Source organism: Ipomoea triloba, chromosome 7 (genome assembly GCF_003576645.1).
Source record: "Ipomoea triloba cultivar NCNSP0323 chromosome 7, ASM357664v1".
Classification (NCBI taxonomy): domain Eukaryota; kingdom Viridiplantae; phylum Streptophyta; class Magnoliopsida; order Solanales; family Convolvulaceae; genus Ipomoea; species Ipomoea triloba.
Window position 1 is genome coordinate 22,552,567 of NC_044922.1, and position 25,632 is coordinate 22,578,198.

A 25,632-nucleotide genomic window follows, 5' to 3' on the forward strand; every position below is an offset into this window, starting at 1 on the left:
GTGTACTATAATATTATTATTAGATAGTTGTTTCCTTCCTTTTTTATTATACTAATTAAGGAATTAATTGTTTTAAAAAAAGGAATTAATTAAAATTAAGCTAATAATCGAATTAATGAATTAAGTAAAATAATGAAATAATTGTAATTAAGTTAGTAATGGAGAATAAGAAATTAAGGAATTGAAAATAATTACAAAGTATTTAAATGGTAATAATATTATCTTTATAATAAAAAGATCATTTTTTTAGTTAATGAATATTAGCAAATCTTTCAAAATATTAATATTTATAATAAATAAAATATTTTCAAAATTATCATTATAATGATAATTAATAGGATAAAAAAATATTTAATACATAGTATTTAAATGGTAATAAAATTGTCTTTACAATCAAAAAATTATTTTTTAGTTAATGAATATACGGAAAAGGTAAAAATCATTGTAAAGAAAACTATTAAATAGATTTTAAAGTGTACTATAATATTATTATTAGGTAGTCGTTTCCTTCTTTTTATTATTATACTAATTAAGAAATTAAAGAATTAATTATAATTAAGCTAATAATGAAATTAAGTAAAATAAGGAAATAATTGTAATTAAGCTAATAATGGAGAATAAGAAATTAAGGAATTGAAAGTAATTACAGAGTATGGTAATAAAATTTTATAATAAAAAATTATATTGATGCTTTTTAAAATAAATTTCCCCTTTTCCCATGTTTATTTTAATAATAATATAATTTCATAAATCACATTCCATATCAATTTTTCTAAAATAAATGCAATAAAACAAGTCATATATTATTGAATCTTTTGCATTGATCTTATAATTAAATAAATATACACTTTCAAATATGTGTTTTAAAAAAGTTGTCAACCAAACAATGTCTATAACTTTCATTCACATTCCTTGTGTCTAACCTACGAATCAAATACACCTCTAATTTATTTTTTCTTTTCAAATCAATCCTGCTTTAAGGCAGCAACAATGCTGGGATCAAAGCTCTTCCTATAAGTTGATATAAATAACAGCAACAACAGCAACCTTTAAACAAATCATTGTTCCAATCAATAGCCTTAAACATCATTTATCACATTCTACCTAATAGACTGTACAGACATTAAAAGAAAAAGAAAATTGATAAGCTGAAAAAAGTGGGAAGCTTTCTAATAGAATGGTAATATATATATAAGAGAAATGCTAGACTTCATCCAAAACGTGTGAAATTATTTGAGAACTCAACACATATAATTATATATCTCTATCATGGCTTCGTCGTTACCATGCTCTTGCTTGCTCATACCTGTTCAGTGACCGTCTATCGTATCTCTGGCAACAATCAGCTCTTCTAGTTCAATACCATCGTCGCCCTCTGAGGGCATCATAATGTCATAGGTTGTGAAATTGTACCGCTCGCCAATGGCACGTAGAAGCTGGTAAACTTCAAACATTGTGGGTCTCTCCTTGGGAGCGGGCAACACACAGCGACAAGCAACTTTAAGAACCTGGAAGACCTCACTGTCGTAGCCCTTTCCAAGCAGGGATTTGTCGATTGATTCGCGAAGCTTGGATTCACCAGAGAGACTGGAAATCCATTCCACCAAGTTTCCCTTGAAGCTCTCGGGGGCTTTGCTCACGTACGTTGGTCTTTCGCTAGTGACCAACTCCAGTAGTACTACACCGAAGCTGTAGACATCGCCTTTAGGCGTGGCGACCAGAGTCCGTGTATACTCGGGGGCAACATAACCCAGGTCCCCAAATTCACCGTTCACAAATGTACTCAAGTGAGTGTCGATTGGATTCATGAGCCTAGCAAGTCCAAAATCAGATATCTTGGGTTCGAAATTGGCATCCAACAAGATGCACTTAGAACTAATGTTGCGGTGAATAATCCGGGGGTTGCAGCTGTGGTGGAGCCACGCAAATCCTTGAGCTGAGCAAACGGCAATTTTGAGCCTCAAATACCATTCAAGTGTTTTGTCCCCTTCGTTCACAAAATGTAACTTATCATGCAGAGTACCATTCACCATGTACTTGTAGACCAATAGCTTTTCTTGCTTAGCCATGCAAAACCCTAAGAGAGGAACCAAGTTCCGGTGCTTCACATTTCCAAGAGTCGCCATCTCAGACATAAATTCTTTCTCAGAGTGCTGAGTGTTTTGCAATCTCTTAACCATAAGAGAAGTACCATCCTCAAGCACGGCCTTGTAAACAGTCCCGGTTCTTCCCGACCCAATGATGTTCCCCTTGTGGAAGTTGTCAGTAGCCTTCATGAGATCACTTAATCTCATTTTTGAGACAGACTGCTCAAACATTGAAAGCTGAAAAAAAAGTCATCATGGTTTAAAACACAGCTATAACATTAAGCAAGGAAGCAAAAGTAATGGTATCGACCATAATGTAGTGGTGGAGAAAATGTGAGGATCAAAGTAATGGTATCTTAAAATTCTCTATGGCAAAGGAAAAGAAATAAAATGCCCAATGACGTATATTACTAAAAAGTCACATAGATTACTAACAAGTGCAAATGATAAACTATCTTACCTTGATGGCCTTGGCGCCCTTAATGCTCTTTGCCCATTTATTTCCATCAGGATCACCTTCCTTCCTCTTTCTGGATGCCCTTCGCAAATAGAATAACATGACAACACCTACAACTATAGCTGAAACAGTTACGCCACCAATAGCAGCTCCAACAATGACTCCCACGCGTGATTTCTTTGGTGGGCCCGGGCAAGGGGACAGAGATTTTCCGCAGAGTGCTAAATTATTTCCATAAGTAGAACTAACATTACTTCCGAAATTTGGAACAGGCCCTGACAAACGATTGTTTGCTACACTAAACTCCTTGAGCCGACCAAGCAGAGCAAATTCTGGAGGAATTTGACCTGTTAGCTGGTTGTTATCAAGTTTAATCGAGTTTAGGAAGGTTATATTTGCAAGACCGACAGGGATCTCTCCTGATAATTGGTTGGAGGAGAGATCAAGGATTGTTACAAAAGCAATGAGTTTTGAGATGTTGGGTGGAATAGCACCAAATATCTTGTTACTTGAAAGATCTAATCCCGTCAAAGCTTCGCATTTGCTAATGCCAACTGGAAATTTTCCCTTCAGCTCCATGTCTGAGAGACGAATGCTTATCACCTTGCTCTCATCCGGATGCCAACAATCAATCCCAGTAAATTTACAGATGAAACCTTCAGTGCTATTATTAAAATCCCAAGAACTTAAGTAGTTAAGTGGATCTTGCAGAGTCTCTTTTATGGATTTAAGGCAATCTATATCACTCTGAAGAGAATAACATAGACTGGTACTCAAGGCACAGCAAATGAAGATGGTAGAAAGCGTGGTGAGACATCTGTTATTCAACTCCATCTTCGACAGTGAACCAGTCACGAACCTCAAGTACCTAAATGATGAGAACCTTCTAAGATACTCGAATGGCACATTTAATATCTTTGCAGACAAGTAAATGAACTTCAAGCATCACAATCAACTGCAAAACAAATTCCACTCTGTCAGAATTTTATACTCCACAAAACTGACAAAAGTTTTTTTCAGAACAAGAGAATACTATAAATGCAAGATGACTCAATCTCAGGCAGAACCCTGATCAAATATTGCCCCAAAGTTCACCATTGATAAACACAAAGTGAAGAGAAATATCAATAACTGATGAGGACTACTTATAGCACTAGAACAATCTTCGTACCCCTAAGAAAAAGAGGAGATACACAATAAAGATAAGTGACATTAAAGAGCAGATCTTCTCTTTCAAATACCTTAAACCCAATAGAGTTCGCCTATCCTTCCATAAACACAAAGCTTCAAACTTACGCACAAAAAATGAAAATTTTTAGACACCCTTTGGAGAAAACAAGGAATAAAACACACCAGCATAGGAAAACTCAGAAAAGGACAATTGAAATGAAAAGGCAAATTCTATTTCACATAAGAGCTTCTAAAGCTCCTTGATCAATCTTTTAAAAATTTTCAAACAACTCAAAAGACTGAAAGGAAATTCTAAGCAAGTCTTTAAACAAAGTATGAAAAGCAAGGCACAGACAGAATATCAAGGGACTATAGTTTTGTTTCACCCCTTAAGGAACAAAATTAAAGCTAAAGAAAGAACAACGTACTGATTCTCAGAGGGCGGGAGGGATCTCTAGAGTGGAGGCGACGTAGAAATGGCGAGAATTGGAAGAGTGATTATATGGTTTGTTGGGGTCAAAGAAGGAAGTTTCATCGTTGCTCGCTTTGGCAGCGAGAGGGGGGAAGACTATAGACTTTGAGAATGTGGAGAAGAAAAATGGAGGAAGCGTTAAAGAGGACGGCGAGTCAACCACTGATCTTCTGACTCGCTATTTGAGTCTGTTTTTGCCGTGAGAAAAACGGGGGTGTGAAATTTCTGGTGATTGACGAGATGCCTGAAAATTATATTTTAGAATAATGGTCAAATTGGTCATTGAACTACACAAGTGGCACAATAATGTAATTAGGTTCTTCAACTATAAAAATTTATGTAATTTCATCTAAAATGATCTATTTACGTGATATACCAATTATTAATTTTAAAAATAATATTTTAAAATAATTTTAAATAAAATAATTAATTAGAATTAAAATTACAATTTAAAAAAAAAAAAAAAAAACTGTCGACCGGAGACGAGGACCTTCGTCTCCATAGCCAGGAGACGAAGATCCGCTTCGTCTCCGGCCAAGCAGATGAAGAGATGATTCGTCTCCATGGCCAGGGTCCTTCATCTCCATGGCCGGAGACGAAGACCTTCATCTCCGGCCATGGAGACGAAGCCGGCCGGAGACGATTAATTTTTTTAAAAATAATTTTTAATTTTTAATTTTAATTTTTAATTTTAATTAATTATTTTATTTAAAATTATTTTAAAATATTATTTTTAAAATTGATAATTGGCACATCAGTTAAAACAAGTCATTTTAGATGAAATTACATGAACTTGTGTAGTTTAGGTGCCCAATTACATTGTTTTTTAGTTCGATGACCTAATTGCATTTTGGTGTGTAATTCAATGGCCTATTTGACCGTTATTCCTTATATTTTTTTATTTGATTAAAAGTTAATAAATTGTATTTTCTTTGTCTGGCTCATTTTCTTTAAAATGGACATATTATTTGTTACTCCGTAGTATAATAATAATAATAATAATAATAATAATAATAAGATGTGGTGATGGTGATGGTGTTGGTGTCATGGTGATGGTGATGCTATGGTTGTGTTTTGGCGTGGTTGTGGTAGTGGTAATAATAATAATCTAAAAAACTAACTTAAAATATGAGGGAAGAGAGATGGAAAATAAATAATTCAGAAAATGTTTTCCCACTACAAAATTAGGAACACATTTTCCATCAAATTGAACATTTTCCTTTAATTTCATTTTTCTTGAGTACCACAGATCCTTATAGCTAAATTTATAACTTATGATAATTTGTTTTTTTTTTAATACTACTAACTTTATTAGAATGCAGTATCTGTTCACTGAGACTCAAACCCACCACCTCCTGTATAAAGGGAAGGGTTTGATACCACTAGACTACAAGGTCCTTGACATAACTTATGATAATTAAGAACTAAACTTATTCTTATCCATTTTCAAATAACGTATTCTTATCCTATAATTTAAGGAAAAAAAATATGATTTATGTTGTTATAGTGCTCTGAATTTGAAATGTTGTTTAAGGGAAATCAAATTATTCCCATTTAAATTACAAATCATTCATTAATAATAGATGAATTTTACAATGGCAATTGTATTGTAGCAATTTGGCCACTATATTATATTCCATACTTTCTAGTTAATTTTACTTTATAATATTTTTGTTTACTAATGTTTCAATTATTTGGATCGTTATACCGTGGACCAGGGTGCACAATGCATTGTGCATCCCGTAAGGAGATGAGTTCTGTGAAAGAGAACTAGAATAATAATAAAGTATTAGTCTCATAACCTAACCGACTGAAATTGAAATTTTTGGTCGGTTAAGATCAATTATTTTTAACTCAATTTAATTACATTAACATGTTATAATTTCTTTTAAAAAAATAGTTTTAAACAAAAAAATTTAGCACTAATGGTCGCATGGTCAATCGCAGTTCGCAGTTCGCACTTCACATGTTTGCAGATTCGCAGAGGCGGTGGCGACGTAGAGCAGGCAGCACGGGTGAAGAGCTTGGATTCGCGATTTGTAGCAGAGGGCAAAGGCGAAGTCTAAACTCTAAGGGGCGTTTGGTTCACGGAATCTTTGATTACCCCAGGTAGTAGGATTACCTCATGGAAGGTAATGTGAGATTTTGGGAATGTAAGATTACCTGGTGTGTTTGGTTTGGATTGTGAAATATAATATTACTTTTGTTTGGTTAAGGGTTATATTTTAGGTTATATGTGACAATTTACTATAATGTCCTTATATATATATATATATTTATTTATTTATTTATTTATTTGTGTGCCTTTATTGTGTGTATTTTTATTTATTTATATGTATGAATGTATTGATGTTTAATATTAAAAAAATAAATATATAAATATACACACATATATATTTGATTATATAAACATACATTTATTTTATATATGTTATTGTGTTAGTATTATCATTATTATTATTATTATTATTATATATATATATAAGGATTAGTTAACAAAGGCAAAGTTGGAATAATCCAAGGTAATCTTAGATTACCTAAAAAAACGGGGGTAATCACATTACCGCCACATCAACTTTTAGGTAATATAACATTACCAGGTAATCTCATAACTTGAAACAAACAATGTAATATAACATTACCAGACTTAGATTACCTAGGTAATCTCATATGACCCGAACCAAACGGCCCCTAAGAGTGAAATCTGAAGTTGCGATTCACAGAAGGCAGAACGATAAAGTGATGAACTACATGAAGGATGTTGATCTAAACCATGACTGAAATCTCAAAACTAATGAAATTAAAAAATAAAATAAAAAACTTGATTTTTTTGGGGGGATATAGACTAGTATGAGCTTAGATTTTTTATTGTTCGACTCCATTCATCTTAACCAGACCAAATTAAAGATATTAAGAAAAAAACTTAACTTTTGTAATTAAAAAATTAGGCTATAAGCCATATGTGGCCTAAATATTTATTATTTGGCCTAGCATTAGTCAACCAAATTAATAAAGAAATTGAAAAAGATTTAAAACTTGTTGAAAATTTTTGATGGGCAGAGCTTATATTTTTGTTTTTGGATGGACCTGTTCATAGTTGAATAAATTAAAAAAATCAAGCAAAATAGAAATTGGTATTTCAAAAAAAAGTGTTGGGCTATGAACAATTTAAAAATAATATGAACTAAATTAAATTTTAAAAACTCCTTAACAAATTTAATTTAATCCATTAAGTCAACGATAAGTCGACTATTTAGGCGCCATACTTTCTCTCCACCACTCTCACTTGGATCTCTCTCTAGTCTTATTTGGCTGGTTAGCAATTAGTAAATAGCAGATTATATTAACGAGTTTGACTAATGCATTGTATCAATGGTTGGTAAATTTAGATATTTAGATTAACAATTAATATGTAAAATAATTAAAAGGTATAAAATATAAATAAATTTCATAATAAAAAAATAATAATAATCAATTATTTATTTAATAATAAAAATAAAAAATAAAATAAAAAGAATTAAAATAAAAATAAAACATAAGGTGGAGCCGGAGCGGAACCGGCTCCCCTTTTGGGCTCGTTTGGTTCGCGGAAAGTATTGGAAGGGAAGTGAAAGTGAAATTCCGTGGAATAGTAATTACCAGGAAGATAAATTATGTTGTTTGGTTGGTGGAAAAGAAGTTGCTGGGAAAATAAATTATGTTGTTTGGTTAGGTTTAGAATGGTAAGGAATAATGTGTATAAAGACCTAAATGCCCCTATTATTATTATTATTATTATTATTATTATTATTATTATTATTATTATCTAAACCCATAAACCTTCTTATTATTATTATTATTATTATTAAGCCTACCAAAGTCCAAAGTGCTAATGTGCTGACCCATTTGCCATTTGTAGCCCATCAGCCCAAACCCATTGCACTTAACCCTACTCATTGTTCACTACTGCAAAGTGCAAAAGCAGTCGAAGAATTTGGGAGAAGAAAAGCAATCGAAGAAGCCAAGCTAGAGAGGAGAAGGAAATGGGAAAATCGAAGAGAGCTCAGAGAAGAAGGCAACCTTGACTCAGGTTGGTTATCATTTTTTCATCCATGTTTGTTTTTTCCTCTCTTTAATTTGCGAAAAAGATGAGAGGCGGAGGTGGCGGCGCAGGAAGTGGACTCGCGGCGGCGCGGACTCGCGGCAGCGGAGGATGAGGCAGCGAGCGGAGGTCCATCAGCGAGAAGAATCAGAAGAATTAGATATTTAGATTAACAATTATTAGTTTTGCCACTTTTCCCACATCGGTGGGAAAAGTGGCATGGGAGCCTTGAGGCTTCTATAAAAGGCGCCTCAAGGCCCCAAATTTAGCGTACAGACCCATCCGTTGATGGGCGGAGCAAGCCAGACTGGCTCTTGCATTTGCGGAGCCGGAAACGGCTAGTCTCCATTATAGTTTTTTTTTTTTTTTTGGGAATTTGAAATACTGTCTCTTCGCTTCGACGACAATGGCTCTTGCCTTCCCCTTCGACGACAATTGCTGCTTCTTCGCTTCAGGTTCCATCTCCTAAACCTTCTTTCTTTTCCTGCTCTCTCTGTCTCAGCCTTCTCCATTAGATTTCTCCCCGTCCTCCTCCCCCTTCTTTTATATTCTTGAATTCTTGATTATTTGACCCGTCTTTCATTCTCTGTTGTCTCTGTCAGTCTTCTTCTCTATTATTGCTCCCCACCCACTCCCCCATTTTTTTAATCCTTAATCATTTGAATGGAGCGTTACGATTATTGGACATTCTGGTACTCTATGTAGTGAGTCTTTTGAATTCAAAGTTCTGTTTTCTTGGGTTTATCTTTAACTGTTGGTAATTCAATTGTATATCTTTATGTGTATGAGTTTTGTCTCTGGTATTGATTTATAGGGTTCTGATAATTTTGTAGTGTAATTATTTGTGTGTGTTGGAGTTCCTTTGGTTTGTTGTTCTTTATTACGGAGTATTATTATCTTATTTACTTATTTTATATAGTGAATCGGGTTATATTTTTACAGTGTGCTTTCAATCTATTCGTTATTCATTCTTTGTGTGGGGGTGTTCTTTGATCAGTAAGTGATTATTTTTGGATATATATTGGATTGTTTTATTTTGATAAATTGCCTTGTGATATAAGGTGGATTGTTATGAATTTTTTTTTATCAAGGCTTGTGTGCTTTGATCATTAATTGTTTCAGTTATTTTTGATGTAGTGAATTTGTTTATTTTGACACATTCTATTGTAACTTATTGATTCTTCTTTGGGCTTTGAGTTCTTTAATCATTATTTGTTCAATTTGTTTTTGATATATTGAATTGGGAGTTTTGATACATTTCTGTAAATAGGTGAATTGTGTATGATTTTTAGTGGTTTAAAGTGTTCTTTTTATTTTTGAAATGATTTTCAGCATTAAGTTTTCTTATTAGTTATTGAAGTGATGTTCAGCTATTTTAAGTGTTCTTTAAATTTTTAAAATGGCTATCAGCGTTTCTTGTATTCTTTTTAGTTTTATAAATGATTTTCACTGTTATCAGGTATACGTTATTGTTGGTTATCAGTGTTTCTTGTATTCTTTTTAGTTTTTCAAAATAATTATCACTGTTATCAGGTATACTTTATTGTTTTTTTTTTTTAATTTAAATTTATCTTGTTTTCAAGTATTAATTTTTGTTCAAATGGAGTGTAATGATTATTGGACCACCTGATAATTTACAGTGAGTGTATCATGATTCTGTTTTTCTTGGATTTATCTGGATTTATCTTTCACTGAATATTGTTTGGTAAATTCATTTGTATATCTTTTATTTACGACTTTTAGTGTATGGTTTTCATTTGTATATCTTTTATTTACGACATTTGTATAGGGTTTTGTTAATTTGTAGTAATTTTTTGTGGGTTTTGCAGTTCCTTTGTTTATTTTTTTTATATATAGTGAATCAGGTTGTTTTGCCACTATAGAATCTTTTTCATATGGCCTTGTGTGCCTTGATCATGTTTCATTTTTGGATATATTGAATTGTTTTATTTTTATTAACTGTGTTGTAATAAAAGGGGAGTTGTTATGGATTCTTCTTGATTGTGGTCTGCGTTCTTCTATCATTATTTGTTCTATTTGTTTTTTTATATATTGAATTGGGTTATTTTGACACACTCCGTGAGTGAAGTGAATTGTGTATGATTTTCGGTGGTTTAAAGTGTTCTTTTAGTGTATGAAATGATGGAAGTGAATTGTGTATGATTTTCATGGTTTGAAGTGTTCCTTTAGTGTATGAAATGATGCTCATTGTATTTTAGTGTTCTTTTTTGTTTTTGAAATGATGTTCAACGTTTTTATTGATTTTTTTTGATGGAGTCTTGGGCTCTTTGATTATTATTTGTTCCATTTGTTTTTGATATATTTAATTGGGTTATTTTGGCACACTGCTGGAAATAAGGTGAATTGATTTGTACTTTTTCTTTATGGAGGCTTGGGTGCTTTGATACATTTGTTTAACCTGCATTTAATTGTCTAGTAAGATGGCTACTTAGCAATTACTCAAGGCATTTTACTTAATCATTGCTTAGCATATAGTATTTGTCAATTGTAGGATGTCTGGTTTGCAATTTTATCTTCCATCTACCAAGAATGAGTATGAGAGTATCCATAGTTCATTCTCTTCATTGTTTGCTAGTTAATAATTGTGCTTAGTTAGGATGAGGAATGCCTTTATATGGATGCAATGAAGAGTCTTTTCCAATGCTATGAGATTTACATGAGAGATCTCGCATCCTAATGGTCTGTAAACTGCATTTTATGATTGTAATATATACATCATCATTATCGTCAATGCATTTGTTTTTGGTAACACTGACTTTGTGTTTCATGAAAGACCAAACATTATGTTTTGTTTTTTTGTCCCAATGTCCGTATTTTAGCTGAACTTAAAAACATCCGTTGATGGGCGGAGAGCAAGCCAAACTGGCTCTTGCATTATAGTTTTTTTTTTTTTTTTGAAATACTGTCTCGTACGCCTTCCCCTTCGACGACAATCGCTGCTTCTTCGCTTCAGGTTCCATCTCCTAAACCTTCTTTCTTTTCCTGCTCTCTCTGTCAGCCTTCTTTTTATATTCTTGAATTCTTGATTATTCGACCCGTCTTTCATTCTCTGCTGTCTCTGTCAGCTTTCTTCTCTGTTATTGCTCCCCACCCACTCCCCCATTTTTTTATATCCTTAATCATTTGAATGGAGCGTTACGATTATTGGACATTCTGGTACTCTATGTAGTGAGTCTTTTGAATTCAAAGTTCTGTTTTCTTGGGTTTATCTTTAACTGTTGGTAATTCAATTGTATATCTTTATGTGTATGAGTTTTGTCTCTGTCTGTCTGCCTTATTCTCTATTATTATTACTCCGCATCCCCTCCCCCGTGTTTGTTTTTTTAGTTTTGTTTTATTCTTGATTATTCGACCAGTTTTTCATTCTTTGCTGTCTCCGTCAGCATTGTTCTCCATCATTGCCCGTGCATGATTAAGGGATGGTCACAACCTTTGGTTATCCGATTTAACAGAGTTAATTCGTGTTATAATAAGTCTTAGTGGAAGATTTATTATACTATATAAGGGATGGTCAATAGTTTATATGTTTGGGTTAAATAAAAATTTAATGTAAAAGATAAATTTTCTAACTGAGTAGTTAAATTAAATATTTTGATTTTTTAAAATATTATATATGATAGATGAAAAGTTACTATCTTGCTTGTTCTAATCAAGTAAATAATGAGATATAATTGAAAATATTTATTAACAAATAAATTTAATGAAATTATATAAGCTTGAATATCAAATTTAAGGGTCTATAATCGTTTCTGCCCAGAGATTAGTAGATGAGATGAATCGGGATGTGCCTCAATTGACAAGACCCCAAATGAATGAAATTATATTGAGTTATTAGCTAGAATATTGATAGGACAAAAAACCAAATGACAAAATTGACCTAGAAGGAATGATATAGAAAGTAAATTGACATTTTTGTCATTTTGCAATAATGTTGGGGTATTGATACGTAATGGCAATTTAGAGTGTAACTTAAAGTGTATCATTTTTAGAAATATAATTGAATAGGTAGTTGTCTTCAAAGAAAAAATTGAATAGGTAGTTAATTATAAATTTGTATTAAGAATACAAAATATAAGAGCACATTAGGTGGATTATTTGTTTACAATTCATTGCAAAACTGGATCCAAATAATACGGGATAATATATATATGGGCTACCAGAACTAATCAAATAAACAGAAATAATGGACCCAAAGTTCATAATAATTAACAGCCCAAATATTGAAAGCCCATGTATAAATAACCTATTGACACGCTTTCTCGGATCAGGACAACTATTTCTTCCTCTGACAGTCTGACCCGTCTTCTTCATTGTTCTCTTCATTTCGTGTTCATGTACCGAGATGGAGATCTAGACACTCCTCTCTGGTCCTTAATATCAGCCGCAAGTACGCAATCCTTGTTATTTTTTTTTTTAACATGACCATTGGTTTTTTTTTTTTTTGAGACAACATGACCATTGGTTAATCAATGAATCAATGCACAATAGAAATGTACATATCGGCAATCTCAAAACGACGCGCATCATTTGGGCGGAAAATACAAATTGGTTTTATTATATATATATATAGGAAGATTATATGTTAATTTAAAATATTGAAATAAGAATATCAATATAATGTCATTTAAAAAATATTAATTAGAACTTTTTAATGATATATATATATATATTTTTTTATATATTAATTTTAGTTGAGATAAGTGTACTTTAATTCCAATTGCGGTTGAAATATTCCAACTAAATTTATGTTAAAAAAAAGAATTTAATTTAGTCTACTTTAAAATTTAACAATGAACTTAGAGCATCTTTAATAATTAAATTTTTTTTTTGTTTTTTAGATTTTTGATGAGTTTTTGTAAGTATGATTAAGAAATAGAAGATGGAAAGAGAATAAGAAAAACAAAAAAGAAAAAAAAAACACTGCTCTGAAATTGTTAAAAAAGAAATTGGTGAGTAATGCACCAGCTACACGCGCACGGCTGTGCTTGACTTCATTTCTTTTTTCTTTTTTTTTTTTTTTTTCTCCAAGCAGAGCCCACAAAAAATTCCACACTACAAAGGAACTCCAATTTTCTCTCTCTTGTCTTCTATCCCTTCCATCTCAGCATGTACTATTCTAAAAAATTAAATAAAATACTCTAGTGGAGAAGGTGAACTGGTGCGTCTTTCGATTTTTTTAAAGGTAACTTATTGGTTACCGATAAATTTGATATATTTGACATGTTTAAGAGTTTAATTGACCTTTTGACAAAAATTAAGAGTTTATTTGACACTTTTTCCAAAATTAGATTAACAATAAGATGGAATGATATTCCTTTTTAATTAGAAAATTTTAATTCCTATTTCTAGTGTTTAAACTCGTCAACCAAACTCACCATTGTTGTTTTCGTCACGGCAAACAGTAGCATTTCAAATTCAGAAACAGTAAATGGATTTGAATTTTTTGATAAACATATTTGATCCAGTTATCAGTGTAATTTTTTCGCGGTTATTGAGGAGTTTTTGTAAGTGTGATTAGGAAAGAGAATATGGAGAGAAGGAAAAAAAAGAAAAAGAAAAAGAAAATAATCACAAAGCCTGACAGTTTGTAAAAAAAATAAAAAATAAAAATAAAAAGCAATGCAAGAGTCAGAGTGGCCTCGCCCAGCGGGCGCGTGTTCCATACGCGCCCGCTTGGGGCGGGAAGTGCGCCAAACGCGCACTTCCTTGGTTTATTTATTTATTTATTTATTATTTTTTTTTAATTCTGTCAAAACTGACAATATCCATGTTTTAGCAGATGAATTCTTTCTTCTCTAAATATCTCCTACATCAGTTCAAGGTTCTTAATCTTAGTTTTTACACTGACATGATTCTCCTATTATACAATGGTGTGGATGCTCTAACTTCAGCAATTCAAAATGTATACGCAGTAAAAATTCCCTTTTACAGAGTAATACGGAGTAGTAAATTTAGCTGAGTTGTGTATAATGATACTTCTAGCTGTATCTTTAGAGTTTAGACCACTTTTGACGCACTCATCTTCTGACACAGATAGATAGAGAGAGAGAGAGAGAGGTGTGTGTCTGTCTGCGTGTGCGTGTGTGTCGGAGACTTGTCATAAATACCACTCAACATTCTCGCTGATACTTTCCTCTTTCCTCTCTTTAGGGATTCGCTCGCTGTATCCCAAACCCTCCCTCGCCACCAAAATGGTCTGATTCTCCGGCGACTTCCCGCCGTCCTCAGCCTCCGCCTCTCACCTCCGATCCGGTAAGTTCACCGCGTTGCTCTCTCATCTGCTCATTCCCTCGCTTTATTTCCCTCTCTGTTTTTAGATCAGGTATTGTTTTTCAAAACCTCAACTTTTAAAAAAATTTTGAATTCGAGAATTTTCTGCTTATTCGATTTTCGTTTGTGCGGAGTACTATAATTAGACTTTTCGCCTTTACTAATTATGCTTATTTTTCAGTCGCTTTTCCGATCCGAGTGTCAATTTCTGCTGTGTTCTCACTTGTCGCTGAAATTTTAGCTCGTTATCGCTTCGGTATGTTGTGGCATGCCTTCTACATTTGCTTCATCTTAGCTTTTGAGATTTAAAATTTTCTCAATTTCTACTTATTTATTTGTTTTTTCTTTTGATGCTTTTTTCTATTAATGCTATTAACTTTAGAGTGGGGTTTACTATTTTGGATAGCAATTTCTTTTGTTCTTGAATGATGCCCTCTGTGGTATCCTATAGAATTTGGGGAATTTAGTGAGGCCTTTGCTAGATGAAGTTTACAGGTTGGTGTTTTGATCATGAACTCTACTGATCCATGGGTAAATAATGCAAGATATACAAGAGAAGCTTCATTAATCGCCATAGGGTTGATTTATTACTTAAAATGACAATTATTGTTTGTACTATCCACATCTTGAATCGTGATGTTGACTGATGGATGGACCCTTTCACTGTGTTACCATTATTCTGTGAGTGAATATGGAGGAGAGAAAGTCAGAGTGGTGCCCTCTATTATAGGAGTGAATTATGAATTTGTTTGAATTGGCCAGTGTGACTCTGTTGTTTCTTTGTTCACATTCGATATCTTCTAAGCTGTATATTATGGTTCTCCAGGGCTAAGCTGCCATGGAAGATTCTCAGTCAGTTGAGATACTCATGCATTCGACTACCTCAAAGATCCAGCAACTGCAGAAAGCATTTGCTGAGCTTGAAAGTCACCGCGCAATTACCCTCAACATGAAATGGAAACAACTTGAAGAACATTTTCATGGTCTTGAGAAATCTTTGAAAAGGCGTTTCACGGAATTGGAAGATCAAGAGAAGGAGTTTGAAACAAAAATAGTTCAATCTAAAGAGATTTTGGAGAAGCGTGAAGCAGCTGTTGTGGCTAAAGAGAGAGCTTCACTTGAAAGGCTACAAGAGAAAAGAGATGCTGCAGTTTCTGCCATTTCCTTTGCTCTAGAAAAGCGCCGGAAGCCATTTTCTGTGGAACCTACAGTTAATATTGCGAACCAACATGATTCATCTGTTATGCAAGAAAAGCCTCTTAATGCAATGGTCACAGAGAGTAACATTGAAGATAATGGGGAGCATTACGAGAATGGAAATGTGGAGGTGAAATCTTATCCTGAGTTAGTAAAGCTATGCCAAGAGATGGATTCAGATGGCATCCACAAATTTATATCAGACAACCGCAAGGACCTTGCTGCTATGAGAGAGGAGATTCCACCTGCTCTGAAGGCTGCAGCTGACCCTGCCTCTTTGGTTTTGGACTCACTCAAGGGTTTCTACAACTCAGAAATAATAAATTCAGATGCTAAAAAAGATGCAAACCTCTTAGGTCTTCGGCGAACCTGTATAATGTTGATGGAGTGCCTCAGCAGTTTATTGTCAAACATGAAAATGGAGTCTATTCCAAGAGTGATCTCTGAAAGTGTGAAGGCTCGAGCAAAAACTATTGCTGAAGACTGGAAACCAAAGTTGGATGATCTGGATGTTGATGCCAATCATGGGAACTCCTTGGAGGCTCATGCATTCTTACAGCTTCTAGCGACTTTTGGTATTAACTCAGATTTTGACCAGGAGGATTTAACCAAATTGATACCCATGGTTTCCCGTCGTCGTCAAACAGCTGATTTATGCCGTTCCCTTGGACTTTCAGATAAAATGCCAGGTCGGTTCTAACATAATGGTTGCATGAACTGCCCAAAGATCAATTTATTTTTTGATTAGTTTCTGCAGATGTTTTTGGTTCTTTTTTTCACCCAAAAAAAAAATCGTTAGAAATTAATTATTCTGCAGACTGTTTTTATAACACGGTAGCGTTCTGTTTGCACTTTACAGGTGTTATTAATGTCTTGGTAAATATTGGAAGGCAAATAGACGCTGTTAATCTAGCTTTTGCCTTTGAGCTGACTGAGAAATTTCCACCTGTTCCTCTACTGAAATCTTATTTGAACGAGGCAAGCAAGGCTCCTGGAAAATCTGGGAATACACCCACTGTACAGGTTTGTTCTTTTCACCCTAATATTTATAGAGCTAGGTGTACTCTGAAGATTGGGATGAGTGGATAATATATTCTGCTGAAATATGATGCCTTCTGCAATGGGATCAGAAAGTTTTGACACCTTTATCAGTTTATCATAGTATATATTGTTTCCCCTATCTGTTTTTTTTTTTTTTTTTTTTTTTTCGGAAGGAAAGAGGGGAAGGGGGCCAAAGTGTGGCTGTGTGGGAGTCTGAGAACTCTATTTGTATGATGATGAGTTAGTTCTCTGACTCTGGTAAAATGGCTAATTGTTGAATTGACAGAATCACTGACTAGTTCATAAAGCCATTGCAGGCATGAGTTATCAGGGTTTTCACATTGGAGCCTTGGCTGCTAGGCATGCTGAAGCTTTGTAAAAAATTGAATGCCTTTATGGCTTTATTGTCCAAATTTCTAAAAGCTACGGAGTAATATTTTTCTTGTATTCCAGAATGATATAAATGAGAAGGAATTGAATGCACTGAAGGCTGTGATTAAATGCATCGAGGATCATAATCTTGAGGAGCAATATCCTGTGGATCCCCTCCAAAAACGAGTTCTCCAGATGGAGAAAGCCAAGGCAGACAAGAAAAGGGCAACTGAAGTTCCAAAACCTCAACCCAAAAGACCCCGTGCTAATGGTGTTTGCCATGGTTCCCGAGTTGCTAACGTTGCCACTGACAAGAACTTCTACGCTAGAACCACTGACAGGTACCCACCGTGCTTGTACGAGAGACAGTACGCCTACACTGGACCAACCGACACCCATATCCCCTCGTTCATGGCTACTCCTGCTTACAATCTCCCTGGGCATGGCAACTTCTTTGCAAATGGCTACCATTACCAGGCAACTTACCTGCACTAATTACTAGAGCGCTGAACTTGGTTACCTTTCTAGCTGTTAGTCCTTAACCCCCTCTGAGTTTGCTTAATTTGAACCGTATGAGTAATTTTATTACTGAAAATTGCCGACTTGTTAATTTCTAGTCTATTGTAAAAGCTAATGCTGTAATGTTTTAATATGCACCACCGTACATGTTTATATTTCATTTTGGCTCTCTAGTGTTTTCTTTTGTTTTGCTGTTTTACTCATGTCTCATTTTATTTGTCTTACTTACTATCTATTGATCAAATTAACTTTTTATCATTTGTCTACCTTTTTAGTATTTTTTTTTTAAATTTGAATTTTTTTGTGTATAATAGTACTTTTAGGTTTTGGCAAATTATTATGTGGACTATGGTCCATACAGCGTTATGTGGATCATAACAAGAAAAATATACTGTATGTATATTATATAAAATAATGTATTTTTAGTATTCAAATAATGTATTTTTTTGAATTTGAATGTAATATATATTTTTAATATATTAAAAGTATATTATTTATGTATTATTTAAAAATATAATTCGATTGTGTAATTTTTAATATATGAATTTTGTATGTTAAAATTAAACTTAATATTATAAAAAAGTAAATTAAAAATAACTTTGGTGAATCGAAAATGACTAATAGAGCTTCCAAGCTATTTGACAACATTTTTCTTTTCATATTAACTCAAAACAACCAATTTTGATCACCTCATTTCAATTTCCCCTCAAAAATCTTCTACGAGACTACTACAGCCATCTCCATCTTCACTTTCACTGTTTTGTCTCCCGCTTTGATTTCCGGTGAAATTTCCTACAGTAGAACAATGAAAATCGACGAAATTTCCTCGCCGGATCTCCGGCCAATCCCCCACGATGATCCTCACTCTAACATATGCTCTCAAATGGAGTTATCAATCAAGGAAATTGAACGGCATTCCCCGGGAAAGCCCTTGCCTGAGACTCTCTCCGCGGAGCTTAACCGCTGCATTTTTCAACTGACTCCACTTGTACCGCTTCCGAACTCGATCAAGCTCCAGATATGGAAACTCAGCTACCGCCTCTGGAACGCCTGCGTCGACCTCTCTAATGCCGCCGGAGTTAAATCCTCCGCCTACAAACTCAACGAAGAACATGCGAAACTCCGACAAGTCTCCGCTGATCTACTCTTCCTCGCCGGAGATGTCTCCACTGTTCCCTCACCGGCTTTCAAAGCCGCCTCCTTCTTCTACAAGACCGGCCTTATTTGGCACGAGCTCAGGAAGTTCGATCTCGCCAACAATTGCTTTGAGAAAGCCACTGATCTAACTTCAAAGGTCGAAATCAGTTCAGTTTCAGATAACGAAGAAAAAAGGCTTTTATTAGACCTAAATATTGCTCGATCACGAACAGCTTGGGAAGTTGCGGATCGAAATTTATGTATCACATTATTGAATCGATCAAAGAACCTACTGTTTGGAAATGCAGAGAATTACAAAGCTGTAGCAAATCAGTATTTGATGTTTGCAAAGACTATACTGTCTAAAAATGAAGTTTCTGGAGTGAATGAAGAATCAAAATTGATGAATGAAGCACTGGAGTTGTGTGAGAAGGGATTGAGAATTGTGAAAAGGACAGAGGAGACATTAGCCCTCAAGGAGCTGAAGTCAAAGACACTTAGATTTATGGCAGCATCTCATTTGCAGAGAGATGAATTTGAGAGTGCATTGAAGTGTGTGAAGTTTCTGAGAAGTGGTGAGAGGGACCAGCATCCTAGTTTGAGTGTGTTGGCCATGAAGGCATGGTTGGGGTTGAGCAGGTTCGGAGAGGCAGAGCAGGAGCTGAGGTCCATGGTGTTGGATAAGGGAATTCCAGAGGGAGTTTGGGTGTCAGCAGTAGAGTCATATTTTCAAGCTGTGGGGACTGCAGGGGCTGAAACTGCAAAGGGGGTGTTTTTGGGACTTGTTGGAAGGTGTCATGTCAGTGCTGGTGCAGCAATAAGGATTGTGAATAAGGTGATAGGATCTGGTGGATGTGATGGAAAGGAGGCAAGAGTGAGAGCAAAGGTGGTAGCTGATGTGGTATCTGATGACAGAGTGGTGGAACTCTTTGCTGGAGAGGCAGCTGCCAATGAGAGAACAGCCATGCATGCTATTCTCTGGAACTGGTAAATTCATGGATATTGACATTCCTGCTTAATTGTTTAAATGTTTAGCTTTCTTTGCATTGTTATTGTGCTGATCAATTTTCCGCCTCAGAAAACACTAAATGTTGCACTCTATGGTAACTTAGCTTTAAGTAACTTACATATATTTGTAAAATGAGTTATTAACAACTTGCCATTTCACTATAGCTTTTCACAGAAATGATGGTAGAATTATGTTATCTCATGAATTCTTTAATGATAATTCTAACTTCAGTAGCCGAGTGGCATATATTAAGATAAAAATATCCATTTTTCTTCAATCCTTGCATCACAGCACTAGTGTTTCCAGAATTACGTTAATAAGGCAAGATTTTAGCACTGCTTTGTCTTTTGCTGGGAAACATGGTAATATGCTATTCCAATCAGAGAATTGTATCAAGCATATTCCTTTCATATCTTTTATTAGTGCATAGTGAAGATAAAAAGAACCACTTTTCTTCAATGTTTGCATCAGAGCATCAGTGCTTCCAGGATTATGTGAATAAGGTAAGTTTTCAGCACTGCTTTGTCTTTTGATGGGAAACATGGTAATAGGCTATTCCAATCAGAGTATTGATTGGATCATGAGCATAATCCTTTCATATCTTTTACAAATGCATAATAATACGAGGTCCCATTGGTAGAGATGCTGACTAGTTTGTAAGAGTCTTTTTTGCTTCCATAACTAGTGAAATACCCTAACAATATTACTAGAATTATGAGACATTTTAGATTCAACAGTTTTAATTGTTTAAATTATTGATTCTGCAGTGCTGCCGAACATTTCCGTTCGAAAGATTTCCAGACCAGTGCAGAGATATTTGAAAAATCTATGCTTTATGTTCCATATGACATAGAGAATAGAACTCTCAGGGCAAAGGGCTATAGAGTTTTGTGTCTCTGTCATCTAGGCCTCGCACAGCTAGATAGAGCTGAAGAATACATTAATGAGGCTGAAAAGGTATATTTAAAATGACTAAAGCAAACCTTTTTGCTCTCTTCAACTTTGATCTAATACTTTATACTTTTGCAGCTTGAACCAAATATAGCTAGTGCCTTCCTGAAGGTGATATTCTCTCTCCTCTCACTTGCCCAGAAACACCCACACATCCCTGGAAATTACTTGAATAAAGGATTGCCTGGTTGAAAATTTGTAATGGAAGTTTACACTTATGCTGAATGTTGCAGTTTAAGGTCTACCTACAGAAGAAAAACGACAGTGCTGCTACTACCCAGGTCCAAACAATGTCAAGTTGCCTAGATTTCACCACAGACTTTCTCTTGCTCTCAGCTCATGAAGCTATTGCTTGCCATTCTCTTCCAGTGGCTGTTGCTTCTCTGTCACACATCTTAGACCTCTATTCTGCAGGGAAACCAATGCCAACTACTGAGGTCATAATTTTCCGGACCTTAGTCACGGTTCTATCTCAAGATCACATCAATGATTCTGATATCCTTAAACAGATGAAACGAGCTCATGCTAGAATGTCTGAACTTGGGCCAAAAGCTTTTTTTGGGAAAGGTGAGGTTGGAAAACGAGAACGAAATTGGTTTTCGGTGAATGCTTGGAATTCTGGGGTAAGAACTGGGAAGGAGAAAAATTATGATTTATGTGCAGAGTTCTTTAGATTAGCATCAGAATTTTATAGTGCTGTGACTGATGAAGAAACAGAAGGGAACAACGAAATGGTTTGCCATTCATTGATATTGGCTGTATCTGCCATTATTGCTGATGAGAAGCAAAGAAAGGGTACACTAATGGAAACTGAAGTCAAACAGGCCATTGCATTGCTTGATAGAGTGCAGAAGGTAAATTACCCATTGAGTAACTAACTTCCCAACCCTTATAGTTTTGTTTGACAGATAAATTCCTTCAGTCCTTAATGTGTACTTTTATACTTTGATCTGAAGTTATTAATGCTTGGATGCAGATATTGTTGTCGAGCACAAGTGGCTCAGGTGAAAATGACAATCTACTAGCCAGTATTGCACCCGGCTTATTCTTTACATATATTTGGAGTGCTTATGATCTCTATGGGAGGCTCAGTGGAATGGGGCCACAACAGCTTGTCCTAATAAAACAGTTTGCAAACTCAAAAAGCTGCAATATAGAACATCTTCTCCAGATAGGCCTTGAGGCCTCACAAGGGGCGCAATCCAATCATGAAGTAGCTGCATTTGCATTAAACACATGCCTCTCTAACCTCCTGGCTTCACCCTTTCCCGATTACTCCAAAGTGGCACTCATCCTCAGAAAACTAATCTCTTCGGGAACCATCCTTAAAGGCGATACATGTGATGACGCCATAATGGAAACGTATAAGCAAGCATACAGGATTATGGTGGGACTGAAGGAGGGGGAATATCCAGTTGAAGAAGCAAAATGGCTGTCTATGACAGCATGGAACCGTGCAGCTGTACCGGTCAGGCTGGGGCATATAGATACAGCCAAGAAGTGGATGGGCATGGGGTTGGAGTTGGCTAGGACAGTTCCGGGGATGCAAACATATAGATCGTGCATGGAAGATTTTGTTGTAGGCTTTGAAGAAAAAATCCATGGGCAGAACGATAGTAAAAGCAATGCTACATTAGTGACGTGAGACCTATCCTGCCTTGTGTATATAGAAGATGATGATACATATAATATCACAGATTGTGTATGTTCAACTTAAGTCTGATCTATACAGGAGCTAGGGTGATTATGGTTTTTTTTGGGTGTAAATCACAAGGTGTTTCAGAATTTTTTTCGTCCAGTCTTACAGTCTGGGTTCACCTGACTAATCCCGCTCGTTCCGGAAAGCAGGGATGGTGATTATGGTTGCTAGGTATGTAACTCGCACTAATTCTCTTCCCATATTCACCATTCTATTCCCCACACACGAGTCACGAGGCTTTTTTTCTTGCATTCTATAGTTCTATATAGACATTATTTTCGTATTATCCTAGCTTGTAATGTAGGTGGTTATTTAGTAGAGATAATTCATCCATGCAATCATTAAGCATATGGGAAGACTGTGATGGAGAATATAAATATATAGAAATGATCTTACTTTTTTTTTTTTTTTAATATCTTAAATAGTGCTAATTAACATCTCAATTAAGTCAATCTACTTTGCTATGAATGTTACTTTTTGGGAATTTATCATTACTTTTAAATATAATAAGGAAATTATATACTCCCTAAGTCCCTATTATTATTATTGTTGTTGTTGTTGTTGTTGTTATATAACACAACACTAAATTATTAAATAAAAATTATTATTTTATAGATTTCAAAATGTAACTAAAGGTCTGTTTGAAAAGGAGGAAAATGACTTCTGAAAAATATTTTTTGGAAAACGAGTCATTTTTTAGACAATATTTTTGCCCATATTTGGTTGCAATCCAGAATACTGTTTTATTATGTTTGGTTCATTTCGAGAAACCACAACAAAATCAAAACAAAATAACCAAGAACCAAAGATCACAAAATCACCCTCAAAAACCAATCGGCCAGACTAGTGTCACATTGGAAATCAGTCGGACAGACTAGTTTTCGATGACTGGTTTTCGATAGCTTGATTTGGTAGAGCAGCAGAGGCATGGTAGAGAGACTTGAAATGACTTCCCCCAAAGGGCAAATTATTGTGTGGATCATGGTCCACATAGCTGTGTGGACCATGAATATAAGGTACATTTTTATTATACTTTATACTAAAAATACATTATTTCATAGTATATATAAAATAAGGGAAAATGGTCAAATAAGCCTTCAAACTTTACCCCAAAGTGCAATTAAGCCCTCAAACATTAAAAATGTTCAATTGAACACTCAAACTTGTCATTTTGGTACATTTAAACCCAAATGACCGATTGTTTCAGGTAAACAACTGGTCATTAATTTTCCGGCCAAAATTCCGACGGTCGACGGTCAGAATTTTTTTTTCGACAAACAAATGGTGAAGACGGACATGTCTTCTCCACGGCCATGTCTTCTGACGAACAAACGACCAACATTCCAATTCGTCTTCTCATTGGAGAAGACGAACAGTCATCTCCAGTTGGAGAAGACGAACTGGAGTTCATCTTCACGAACTGGAGAAGACGACTCCAGTTCGTCTTCTCCGATGGAGAGAAGACGAACTCCAGTTCGTCTTCTCTAGTTGCCCAGTTGGAAAAGACGAATAGTCGTTTCCAGTTAGAAATGTACTTTTTATTTATGATTCCCACAACTGTGTGGACCATGGTCCATTCAATAATGATTGCCTAAAGAAAGGGAAGTCGTTTAGAACACATTCTCGATTTGTTAATCTTATTTTGAGTCTAATAAAAAGAAAATAAAAATGATGTGGTAGGTATATGCAATCTAACTCTATTAGAATGCAGTATCTGTTCATAACTACAGGCTCGAACCCACCACCTCCCGTATAAAGGGAAGGGTTTGATGCCACTAGACTACAAGGTCCTTGGCAAAAGCTGTTGTATGGTTTTATACTACTGACTCTATTACAATGCAATAAGCTCGAACCCACCACCTCCCGTATAAAGGGAAATGTTTGATGCCACTGGACCACAAGGTCCTTGGCAAGGCAAAGTATTGGGTGGACCATGGTGCACACAGTGATGTGTGGACCATAACAAAATGTACATTTTTAATGTACTAAATGTACATTATTTTTGTTCTGAATGTACATTATTTTTGTACTGAGTTATTTTTGTACTGAGTGTACATTATACAAAATAATGTACATTCAGTACACAAATAATGTACATCCCCTGGATATAATGTACATTATTTTTATACTAAATGTACATTATTTTTATATTGAATGTGCATTATTTGATAGTATGGTCCACACAATAATGATTGCCCTAGCAACACTACAATCTTTTGACATTAAAACTTTCTTTTGAAAATTAATCAATTATAACACATGTCAAGCAATGAATAATACTACAAATTTTGTTGTTTGCTTTTTATATATATATATATATATATTATTGATATGACATACTTTGATTGATTTATATAATAAAAAAACTCACAATTTTATTCTTTTTATAGGGATATATTTCTTAAAAGTAAGTTTATAATTTTTATCCGTGATTATATCTATAACTTTTCTAAGCCTTATGCCGAGTAAATTTGAGTAATGCTACTCACTATTCTAAAATTCTCCTTCTAATTTTTCCATTGTTGCATAGCATTTTGAATTACAATTAACTTTCTTTTTAAGTAAGGAAAAATTACAATGTTAGTCTCTCAATTGTTTCTCAACTGTCAATATAGTTCATAGTTTTAATTTTCAACAAATTTGATCTTCGAATTGTTTAAAATTTTGTCAACTAAACCATTTCGATGGATCAAAATGGTGATTTTTTCATTTTTAAAATTCCGTTAATTTGATCCTTAGCTCGAAAGGTTTAATTGGCTAAATTTTAAACAATTTGAATATCAAATTAGTTGAAATTGACAACTAAAAATTACATTAACAATTGAGATCAAAACGGTAATTTCCTCTTTAACTAATGATAAGATCACCTAATTCATGAACATTCAATAATTATAAATCGTCATATCATGTGAAGAAATATTAGGGGAAAGATTTGGAGGGTAACATAACATTTTCTTATTTGTTTATTTGTTAAACTTACCGCTATAGTTTTTAAGGTAGATGCGGAATACTCCCGTACCCCACTTTATTAGATTTGAAAAAATATTTTTGTTTGACTTTCAAAAAAAAAAAAAATTTTGTTTGTGATCCATAGTGGATAAGAGATAAGATATGAAGTCCAATGAAAAGGCCACACGTACGAGACATCA

General features: G+C 34.5%; 3 protein-coding genes across 4 annotated transcripts; 2 read left to right on the forward strand and 1 right to left on the reverse strand.

Annotated features, from left to right (window-relative positions):
* Positions 1–872: 872 nt before the first annotated feature.
* LOC116025684 (probably inactive leucine-rich repeat receptor-like protein kinase At5g48380) lies at positions 873–4,361 on the reverse strand. The gene is made up of 3 exons (XM_031267010.1): positions 4,143–4,361; positions 2,548–3,499; positions 873–2,324 (listed from the first exon to the last, which is right to left on the reverse strand). Exons 2-3 carry the CDS (start codon positions 3,376–3,378, stop codon positions 1,311–1,313), a joined length of 1,845 nt encoding a protein of 614 aa, XP_031122870.1. The 5' UTR covers positions 3,379–3,499; positions 4,143–4,361; the 3' UTR covers positions 873–1,310.
* Positions 4,362–8,126: 3,765 nt separating this feature from the next.
* Positions 8,127–17,886, forward strand: LOC116024826 (FRIGIDA-like protein 3). 2 transcript variants are annotated; one of them, XM_031265829.1, is made up of 7 exons: positions 8,127–8,255; positions 8,339–8,722; positions 14,439–14,540; positions 14,740–14,814; positions 15,385–16,444; positions 16,615–16,778; positions 17,250–17,886. In XM_031265829.1, exons 5-7 carry the CDS (start codon positions 15,397–15,399, stop codon positions 17,661–17,663), a joined length of 1,626 nt encoding a protein of 541 aa, XP_031121689.1. In that variant the 5' UTR covers positions 8,127–8,255; positions 8,339–8,722; positions 14,439–14,540; positions 14,740–14,814; positions 15,385–15,396; the 3' UTR covers positions 17,664–17,886. The 2 variants fall into 2 exon arrangements, with proteins under 2 accessions (XP_031121689.1, XP_031121690.1); XM_031265830.1 differs by lacking the exons at positions 8,127–8,255; positions 8,339–8,722 and having other exon boundaries at positions 14,354–14,540.
* Positions 17,887–18,348: 462 nt separating this feature from the next.
* Positions 18,349–22,831, forward strand: LOC116026137 (TPR repeat-containing protein ZIP4). Its single transcript, XM_031267589.1, has 5 exons — positions 18,349–19,811; positions 20,601–20,790; positions 20,863–20,895; positions 21,018–21,638; positions 21,761–22,831. Exons 1-5 carry the CDS (start codon positions 18,493–18,495, stop codon positions 22,427–22,429), a joined length of 2,832 nt encoding a protein of 943 aa, XP_031123449.1. The 5' UTR covers positions 18,349–18,492; the 3' UTR covers positions 22,430–22,831.
* Positions 22,832–25,632: the final 2,801 nt, after the last annotated feature.

Excerpts from the sequence above, each read along its gene's own strand:
- LOC116024826 (XM_031265829.1), top strand. The coding sequence starts at position 15,397 with ATGGAAGATTCTCAGTCAGTTGAGATACTCATGCATTCGACTACCTCA. Across the intron at positions 16,445-16,614 it reads ACTTTCAGATAAAATGCCAG|GTGTTATTAATGTCTTGGTA; the intron begins GTCGGTTCTAAC and ends TGCACTTTACAG. Across the intron at positions 16,779-17,249 it reads GGAATACACCCACTGTACAG|AATGATATAAATGAGAAGGA; the intron begins GTTTGTTCTTTT and ends CTTGTATTCCAG.
- LOC116026137 (XM_031267589.1), top strand. The coding sequence starts at position 18,493 with ATGAAAATCGACGAAATTTCCTCGCCGGATCTCCGGCCAATCCCCCAC. Across the intron at positions 20,791-20,862 it reads ACATTAATGAGGCTGAAAAG|CTTGAACCAAATATAGCTAG; the intron begins GTATATTTAAAA and ends ATACTTTTGCAG. Across the intron at positions 20,896-21,017 it reads TAGCTAGTGCCTTCCTGAAG|TTTAAGGTCTACCTACAGAA; the intron begins GTGATATTCTCT and ends TGAATGTTGCAG.
- LOC116025684 (XM_031267010.1), bottom strand. The coding sequence starts at position 3,378 with ATGGAGTTGAATAACAGATGTCTCACCACGCTTTCTACCATCTTCATT. Across the intron at positions 2,325-2,547 it reads AGGGCGCCAAGGCCATCAAG|CTTTCAATGTTTGAGCAGTC; the intron begins GTAAGATAGTTT and ends CTTTTTTTTCAG.